This window comes from Echiichthys vipera, assembly GCF_963691815.1.
Source record: "Echiichthys vipera genome assembly, chromosome: 2".
NCBI classification, from domain to species: Eukaryota; Metazoa; Chordata; class Actinopteri; order Perciformes; family Trachinidae; genus Echiichthys; species Echiichthys vipera.
Window position 1 is genome coordinate 24,708,145 of NC_139827.1, and position 10,301 is coordinate 24,718,445.

Genomic DNA, 10,301 nt, shown 5'->3' on the forward strand with positions numbered 1-10,301 from the left:
TAACATGTTATCAAATGAACAGTGCTACGTATTTGTACATATTAACTGTGCACATCAGAAACTGCATGCATATGAAGAGTGCAAACATGAAAAAACTTAACATACAAAATTTTGCTACATAAGTATGAGCATAACGCTCTGAGGTTCAACTTCGCCACATCCAGTTTGGCGTACTTGTCCTCCCACAGAGCTCTGCTACCTCTTTATTCCTCTTTGGGCCTGTTTCAGCAACGCATCAAAGTCGACGTCCTCTAACCGGCTCTGGACAGGAGACGGCTCTGCATCTCTGTTTGCATCTGAGGGAGAGAGGAGCATTTACAGGTATGTTCAGTGCCTCCAACATTAAAAATACATGTTTTCTTTCTATGCTTTTCTGGAAATTTGTTTAAAATCTGCACAACATCTGGATGGAAAATTGGCTCATGATTGAATCAATTAAAAGGTCTGCTTTGTAGAAAGTGAGATTTCCATGTAATCTTTTTGATTATAAAGCAGGTTAAGTTGCTATAGAAATACTATAAACCTTGAAAGTATCAAAAAACGCTCAATCCACAGAGAAACAGTCTTTAATCGAGCCACAATGGAGTGTTTCAGACGGAGAGCGTGAGAAAAATAATGTGTTTTTGGAACATTAAAGCATGTAAACATGTTCTAGCAGAAATCAAAAATACAAGTATGAACCTTAAATTGACCAACATATGGACCTTTATTTTACATTTTACCAGAAATTATTATTATTAATTATTAAACGGCATCTAGTGTGCAGCTTGCAAAACCAACAGTGATGAGCCTGAAAGGGTACGTCAAGAGAAAAACTAAACATGCGTAGTTAACTTAAACGCCTTCACTAAAGCGCTGTGCTTTGTATGGGTTTTTGAGTCTCACCTAGGTCAGCGTAGTGAGAACTACAGAACTGTCTTCTTCCACCAAAGCAGATGTCAAACGGCAGCTCATCGGGCCTTCGTAGTTTGCCACCGTTGTCGATGGCTGCAAAAGCATCGTCCATGTTGTAGAATGTGACAAAGCCGTAGTGGTCACTATGGGAACCAAAGGTGCAGGGTTTTAATACCAATGAATACAGATTATTGTTACAAAAAAGAACACTGTAACACTGTAAAAGGCAATAAAACATTATTGCACACTTACCCTCTGTCTCTAAAGTGAAGCGATACACATTCTACATCTCCGATCTGAGAGAAGCGTTCCCTCAGTTCGTCGTGTGTCATAGACTTGCGGATGCGGCCAACATACACCACTCTGCGCTCATCCTGTATAAGAGGATTTTGGATCATTACTCACCAATCGACAAAAAAACCCCATAAACATTAGATGACATGTCAATAATCTTTTACTCACTATGGCTTTAAGTTTCTGAATCCTGATCTCATGCTCTCTCCTGAGCTTCCTGGACTCTCTGCTGCTGTTCGGACGATGAGTTGGGATGAGAGTAAGACAGAGACTTAGTTTACATGTGTGAAAGAAGCAAGGAAAATTTACATTTCAAAAGCAACACCCACATTTCATTTTCCTTGCATCAAACGTCTACATGGGAAACTCATAACTGACCTGTAAACATCTCTCCACTGCCTACGGCAAACCCGTGGGGATGGTGATCGGGATCTGGACGGGGACCTAGACTGGGACCAGGATCTGGATCTTGACCTGCTACACCTTGATCTTGAGTAAGACCACCTGTTGAGCCGAGGTGGGGAGCGGGAAATGGAGCGGGAGGGGGATGACGATGAATATGAGCTGCTTGCCGAACGCTTGTGACGGTTCCTGCCAGACAACAGACAAAATTGAGAATTAGGAGTGATGCACAAAGATGACAAAGACTAACACTGAGTATAACAGAAGGTGGTTACTTTTGTCTTTTTGGAGAGGGGGATGCAGAGCTGGATGATGACGATGACGTCGATGAGGAACAGGAGCTGGAGCTGGAGTCAGAACGAGGTGATCTTCTCTGATAGTTCCTTCTCTCCCTTCCTCTGGCAGGAGGGCTGGGGGGAGGTGAGGGGAGAGTGCATGGGGCTGTTTTGTCTTCAGCTGCACAACCATGGTCCTGCTCTGTGGTGGCGCTGTCTGAGAGAACTTTGTCCGTGGACGTACTTGTCTCTGATCTAGTCCTGGACTGCTCAGAGAGGTGCTGCATCGCAGACTTTGCAGAGTCATCGACAGCTCTGATGGTGTTCACTTTACTGGTGCAGGTCTGTTTTTTGCATTCAGCTGCGGCACATGAGTCATGGGCGATCACCTGCAATTCATCCGAGGTTTTAGATAAATCCTTGAGTTTAGAGGCTCTGCTACGCTGCGTGGCACTTGTAAGTGAACGGTCTATGGGCTCGCAGTAGTCGTGATCGGAGGATATAGATGAGTAGATGTCAGGACAGGGGTGAGCGGCGGGGAGCTCTGGGAGGCTAGTGTGCGTCTTCTTGGATGGCAGAGGACGGGGCTCGATTATCTGAATTCCCTTGGATGGGGGATTTTTGCGTTTTGCTGGCAGATTTTGTTGAGTGCTGAGGACGGTTTCAGTGCGGAGGGGCTCTGGGATGTCTGCGCCTTCCATCATTTGAAGATGTGGTAAATTCCTGAGAGTTTTTGGAGACCCAGGTGATTCTGAAGCGCTTAAAGGTTTGAGCGCTTCCACAGACGCTCCTGCGGGCAGAGTTCTGTCCAAGTCCACGGGTCCATCCGTTTGTAGCTTTGAAGGTGAAGAAGCGAGATTGGGCTCCGGCTCGTTTTCGCACTTCCTCTCCTCTTTAGCTGGAGGAGGAATAATAAAGAGGTTACACAAGGTCGGATATTAGGGCTGCGTTTTGGCACGAGATCATACCCATCATACCCAAAGTGATATATTGCAATTTTTAAATATAGATGCAGAGAGAGACGGGTTGAGTGAGCAATAAAATGAATAAGGAGAGCGAGCCATAATCCAGAACAAAGCAGTGTATCAGTGAAATAAACGGTATTTTCTCCATTTCAACTAGAAATGCAGTTGCAACAAGTATTTCACCGTCTCTGTCATTTATATTTTATAATGCTACAAATTATATCCTGCTAGGAGGTTAGAACCGAAGTACAGAGAGGCGTTGCTATGGAGATGATACATCGTCTCGCCTCGTCTCCTTGGTCTGAACGGGCAGGTTTCTGAACATTGCGGACCTGCATGTTGCAAGTAGTTGCAAGTTTCAACTTGTCTTGTTGCGAATCTTTGGTCTGAAGTGGGCTTAAGGTTATCTAGTGTCATAAAATACTAATATGTTCATTCTAGCATTAACCCAGAGCATGCTACGGCCTCTTAAAGACAGTAATGTCAGCCAAGATCCCGGCACCCTGCAGGTCTCAAAAAGTTTATTCAAAATCGATGATCTGAGAATCTATACAGTATAAAAACATAATATCGTGACACTCAAGTGTATCGATATTTTCTTACGTCCCTATCAGACATCAGCTTAGACAATACAGTGTTCTTGGTAATCTGACGACTCACCTTGTGTTTCCTCAAACTGTTCGAGCAGGCTGGTAAGATCGGGCGCTTCAATCCCTAAAATGAAAGAACAAACAGAGCTGCAACTTTGGAAGGTGCTGGTTTCTTCATCACAGTGAACTCAGTATATCACAGACACATTAAAAGGGCCATGTCTCAATAGTTTACCTGAGTCAGCGGTTGCACTACAGCCAAACTGAAGAGCGGGCGGTAGCTCCTCAGAAGGGGAAACACAAGGGTGAACCTCTGATAATGTCTCCTTTACTGGTTTGGGAGCATCTATGGGAGCAGGCGGCTGGCTGAAGTATGGCGCGAGGGAAGGACACTTAACTGTATCTGGACTTTGAGGCTGTAGTTTCTTGCACTCTGAGGAGGATTTGCGTTGTATTGTGTTTGGGCACAGTGCTGGAGGTCTGAAGGAGACGCCTGAAGCGACCTCAGTAAGCTTGTTTTTTATTTCATGAAACAGGGCGGTGTAGCCCTGGTTTACTAACAACACCTCGGGACTCGGCCCTGAGGAGGATGACTGTCTTTGGAGAGTTGTGCCTGAGGATCCATTTAGGATTTCTGGAAAGTGCCTGGTGCTGTCAAGGCTGGAGTGTCCGTTGAGGAACTCCGCTTTGGACTCTAATGAAGACTGGTCTGTGGTTGGTGATGTTGTTCGGCTAACTGGCAGGGGGAGGAGGACAGGGTTTGGGGGGTCGCTACTGAGCAGTGCTGGTTTCTTTACTGGACTCTTTTTGCTTTCAGGTGCAGTAACAGCTGTGAAATCTGGCTGCAAACTGGCAGTCAAGATGATTTTGGATTCGGTCCTCGGGCGCTTTAATCCACTGCGACGTAGATGAGTGGATGGTTTGGCCTCTAAGGGGTGACGCCCGGGTGGACCTGAGATGCAGTGGGTCTTGTGACCGGGAGCTTGAGATCCATGGAGCTGATCAGCACCACTTCCTCTACCGTCAGGATAATAGGGCGCTACCTTTGGTCCACAGCTGGTTTGTCTTTGTCCCTGTAAACAGAGGATGGGGGTCAGCTCCTTGGGGGGCTCTGAAACACAGGGCCACTTGGTGGTGTAGTTGCCCTGATTCTCCAACAGAGGGCGTCTCTTTTGGCGCAGCTGTCTGTACTGTTGGAGGCTGAGTGATTTGGCCTTCGTCTCACCTTTAAGTGGCAGAACGTCCGCCTTGTCACTGTTCATTTCTGAGGACAGTGTTTGGGGTTTAAGTGCTGAGCCAGTTGGATTTTCAAGTGCTTTGATGCTGTTCAGTGGAACTGACACAGTTTCGTTCAATCCCTTTTCCTCGGATTCATCAAATGAAACTACTTGAACAGGGCCAAAGCTCACCCTTTTCTTCTCTCTGGATGGCGGAGTTCTGGATGAGTTTCCATTCAGCGACACATTTTTTAAGAGGCTGTCGTTATCTCTCTTTGTATCTCCCTTTTCAGCCTTCTTTGTGTCTTTCACAGTTACCTCGTCATCAGACACAACATTTATCTCTTCATCGCTCTCTTCACTGGGTCTCTCATACTTCCACACCTCTTCCTGAGAGAATAATGTGTGATCCTTCCTCACTTTATCCATCTCCTCTTCCACTTGCAGCTTCAGGCAGTAGGGGTGCATGAGCTTCACCAGGTTGACGAGAGAAGTCGAGGTGAAGACCTCGACTTCAGTGTCTGCTTTCTTATTTTTGGAGTGAAACAATGTTTGACTTTGTTGTTTGAACAGCTGTGGAGAGATGTCTCTCTCCATTTTGCCCTCATCTTCTTTTTCTCCATCTATCTTTATTGTGAATGTTACACTTGGTGATTTGGATCTTGGTCTTAGTCTGTCAGTGAATGACAGTTCCTGAAGAGACAAGAGAAAGAAAAAAAACTTTTAGATCTTGGGAGTCAAATCTTTTATCAGCAGAAAAGGTTAACAATGGGGCATCACACATCTTTCTGTATACAAACAGGACTTTTTAAAGACAGGTAACAGCTTTTGGTTGCCAGAACTAAAAATACTATATATCATTTTATATTTTACGTACATTTAAGCTTAATAATGACATTAAAGTTCACACATTTAATTTGGTTGTTTAACAGTTGAATCAATTTGAACATTGATTTGTGATGTTGTGATGTTTAGTCAAACTTTTCTCACCACAGTCAAACCACTTACTTTGCTTTGAACCAAAACAAATGCAGCGTTTTAACGCGCTGTTGTCTGCTTTCGCTTCCGACTGTAAAAGCAATATTTATTTATCACTATTGCAACAAATATTGTTTGTTTATATGTTACAAAGTGTTTGCCTCTGATGGCAACCAAAGCCCAATAATTGGTGCCAATTTCTCAAAATGGTTGCCATTGGCAACCTGGCAACTATTACTGTTGATTCCTGTCAAGTCTATTTTGCAGCTAAATAAACAGCCTCAGTTCTGTTTATCAAGGCATGTGGCTCATCATTTTCTACGCTTTCATGTCACATCTGTCCGAATAAAGTGGCTTTCTTTCAGACAAATCCATGTGATCATCATGAGGTGCTCACAGTTATTCTGAATTTAAACAGCGTGACCAGGAAGCACAGCTTCAATGCAATGGTTGAAAGTTTAACCCGCTGAGACTGGCAAGCACTTTTATTTTGGAAGCTGCCCAGAAACCCCCTTATTGTCAGTACCAAGGGAAATGTATCCATCTTCTAAACTTCATAGGTCTCTAATTTGTGGTTGTAAAAGTTCATGAGACTGTGATTATTCTTGAGGTCACAACAGCTCATTTTATACAGTGAGCTCAAGTTTTTTTTTTTTTTTTTTTTACACTACAATGGTCTCACTACAATGAAATGGCTACTATGGAGACTAACATCAGGAATACAATTACCTTACTAATATCACACATTAATACAGTCGGGCTCATTGAATCCACACAGCTTTCCAATCAGACCCAATTTATGCAGTTGAAAAGCTGTTTATGGACCCCAATATGCAGAAATATCCAAACACCCAATTTTTAGAAAAATAACACATTTTTCCTGCATGAGAAAAACTGCATGTTTCCCCAAACTGTCTGGATTATCATAAAGTGGGTGGGTCTTTAAAAGGGTAGATTCATGGGTACACCAATAACCCCATCTTTATTCAGATATCTTGAGGTCAGAGGTCATGGGAGTTTGTTCCTTAGTGTGTACCCACCGCTGAGGTGTCCCTGCGCTCTGGGTGGGTGAGAAGCTTGGTGTCCGGCAGGGTGTCAAAGGGAGTCCCGTCGTCATCCTCCACACTGTCCAGCATCTCGGTCAGGGCTGTCAGCAGGGTCTCACTCTCTTCCTCCACTCCACTCTTATCCTGAAAAGGGGAACCAATATCCAGATGTATTCATTCATATGCCACATTCATATTCTACCAACATGTGGTAAGTCATTAGAAAAAAAACTGTACACAACATATAAGAAAAGTGGGCATCTTTTAAACTTCTGATGTACTGTAATGATAAGCTTTTTCTCTGACCTCTGATGAAACCGTGGCGTCTTCAAAAATGGCTAGAATTGAGTGATCCATCTGTGTGTCCATCTCCATGCCGTCCACGCCACGTCTACCGAGGACCAACTGCCCAGACATAAATAAATATTAAATGATGTGTTGTGAACTTGAATGCACACTGGTCTGTTCCTACCTCCGGCAATCTTACAAAACACTCCTTCCTCTGGGTGTGACCAGAACCTGAGGAGCAGGATGCAATAAGCTCAAAATTAACTTTTGCAGCATAACATTTCCCTGTTTACCTGTGTATGTTTTTTTTTTTTTGCATTCTTTACTTTTACACAATTTTACTTGTTTTTAACTCTTATTCTATTGTAATATGGTGTGCTGATGCTGGAAGTGCAATTTCCATAGGGATTATTAAAGTCCCAGTCTATCTGTCTGTGTTTAGAAAGCAGTGAGTCCAATAAATGCATTGATAAGGAGACATATTGATATAAATCAGAATGACATTCAACACATTTAAAACATAAAACTTAACTACTGGGCTGCAACAAATGACTTTCTAATTCACCAATGAATAATTTGGTCTATAAAATATAAGCAAAATTGCAGATTGCAACTTTAAAAGACCAAATTTCACACAGCCCCGGGGCTCGGTACGGGCAGACAGTGTGAGTGCGCCCTAACCGTCATGTTTTGTCAGACCAACAGTCCAAAACCAAGTAGAAGTTCTGCATTTCAGTTCTTATTAAAATAAAAGTACAAAAGTATGAGCATCAAAATAGACCCAAAGATTACCCAAAGTACCAAAAGCAAAAGCACTAATACAGAATGTAATGTATTTGTTTCAGAATATCAAATATTATATTATGGACTACAATTATTGATGCATTGATATGTTCATTACTTTAATGTTTAATCCAGTGGTTCTCAACCTTTTTTCTCATCAGGGACGCCTACATTGATTCACATTACGTCACAGACAGAAACTTCCATCTGAAAACATTTGGGTTGTTAGAAACTATTAATGCTGCGTTCCAGTGCCGTGGGAGGTCTGAACTTTTGGACCTCCAACTCGGAAAAGTGCACTGAAATACTTGTCGAGGTGAAACCTCCTACTCGCGAACTCGGGGGAGTTCAACTAACTCCGACCTCACCAAGATAAGTCGGAGAACAATGGCGGCACCCTAGAGGCACAATTTGTAAGAGATAAAACTTCAAAGAATAGGTTATAACTTGGCGTGAAAATATGTCGTTATAATCTCTTAGCATTAATATACATACATATATACATATATATTATAGGCTACATGAGTTTGCAGACTCTTAAAATGTACTATTACAGTATATTTTTTTACGATACACATTAATGTTTCATTTTGATGGAATAAAAATCTAAATCTCAAGTGTTACAGCAGTGCTGTGCTGCAGAACTGAAGCCCTTTGTAATATTGTACCCAGTTCCATTTCATATCCATATGCAGAGCTTTTATATATACGGCTCCAGATCAGTTGACGAAGATGTTTTAGCTAAAATACCGCTCTAGTGTCAACCAATGTTATCCACTGCTGGACAATATGTTAATTAAGGTATTTGATGGCGGTCGTCCATGTTTTCTGTTTACGTTTGGCTTCAATTGTCTGGGACGCTTTGAAGTCGGAGCTCGTAAACTCTAGGTGGAATAAGTCCCATGTCCCAGTGCTTAGGAATGCAGCATAAGACCAGAATGATATAGTTGTCAACTAGGAGAAAAATCGAAGAGGAAGTCAAACCTATAATTAGAATATGCTTATGACTCTTGCTCACATTGGGCTCACTTCTTCAATAGTGAAAATAAACTATTCCCCATTTTTCTGGGGACCCCTTGAAACTTCCTCAAGGACCTCTGGTTGAGAACAACCGGTTTAACCTACAATAATACATCATCATTTATAGATTGATTTACATTTTCTTGTATCAGTAATCGGAATCTACAAAATAACTATTGGCCTAATGTTGTCAAATGAATGTTGTGGGGTAAAAGGTAGGTTATAAAGTACAAAATGGAAATACACGAGTATGTAAAAATGGTACCTAGATACACCCCACTACTGTCAGTGGCTTTACTCCTAAAGATGGACCCGTCAGAGAGCAATGTGTCACTCTGGCAAAGTTTGATGTGGACATCAGGCAGGCTGAAGGGGACAAGAGGAGGGTCACAACATGAGACACCAGCCCTCAGGGCCTGTACTAATGCAACAAGGCTTTTAACCGCTCTTTCTGCCAGTAAAGCTACTTCATCGCGGTGCCTGCCTGAAACAACTCTATATCACACTCGAAACAGCAAAAACAAGGACGGTAACGTTATGAATGGGTGTCTTTACAGACTAAACAGGGGCCAGTGCGGTGAGCGGGGCAGCGCTGAGGGTGCAGCCTTGTCTGAACATCTTGTACCTCAGCGGAAGTGAACGGTCTCGCTCAGTTTTCACGTGTAAACCCTCGACGGTGGCGACGGTGTCAATCACGCATCACAGCTCATGACGTTAACTCGCGTGTCGTCGAGCTGTTTCAGTAGCTAAATGTCAGATTAAAAGCGGGGCCGAGCCGACTCCCTGCTCACTATCCCCGGTAGTACTACGAGCCTGTTTCAGCCACGTGTCGCCATGCGCGCATGTGGCCTCGTGCGCCGGCGAAACACCTCCTATTTAAACATCAAAACGTGCTCGTGCGCAGCTATTTTGAGGTCACTTAGCTAAAATGAGTATACGGGTACCTCACTGGGAGTGTTGCTCGCCAGAAAGTCGCTATTGCCGGCATTTAAATCCCCGTCTCTGCCTCGCCACCGCGCCGCCATCTTGCTGCTCCACATGATCCGCTGGCAGGCCGAGACACACACGTGGTGGACGACTGGAGGCGCGCGGAGGACGCCGACCTGGGATCAGATTGACACCGCAAAGGGCCGTAGTGAGAGCGAGGACAGGAGTAGATATCAGATCCGAGGTCAGCCACGTGTCTCGCATGTTCCTCATTGACTGTTTTCTCTTTAAAAACGAGCTACTTTATTTTTCTGCAACGACTCAGGCGTTAATAGGTTTGTTATGAATGTTGCATTTTATAGATATAAATAAAAAGCGTAATGAAGGGAACATTTGTCCAAATCTCTGTGACAACTCAAACATTAAACTGTTTTGTAGCTGCTCATTTAAGTAGGACTTCTGATGTAGGATTGTCACATTTTGATTTTATTTCTCGACAACTTGTGTCTAAATGACAATACCACAAGTTCTGCTCCATGAGCATACAGCAGACGGTCGACAGGTGGCAGCAATAATCCAAATACTGTATATAGGTTTTATATACCTGTAATTTACCAATCAT

General features: G+C 43.3%; 1 protein-coding gene across 1 annotated transcript; it reads right to left on the bottom strand.

Moving 5' to 3' along the window:
- LOC310956452 (uncharacterized protein) lies at nt 1-9,792 on the bottom strand (the record flags this gene model as incomplete). The annotated part of the gene is made up of 11 exons (XM_083926674.1): nt 1-296; nt 886-1,037; nt 1,147-1,268; nt 1,357-1,420; nt 1,567-1,779; nt 1,866-2,763; nt 3,491-3,544; nt 3,656-5,330; nt 6,656-6,805; nt 6,968-7,066; nt 9,697-9,792. 11 exons carry the CDS (start codon nt 9,790-9,792, stop codon nt 196-198), a joined length of 3,624 nt encoding a protein of 1,207 aa, XP_083782800.1. The 3' UTR covers nt 1-195.
- Nucleotides 9,793-10,301: the final 509 nt, after the last annotated feature.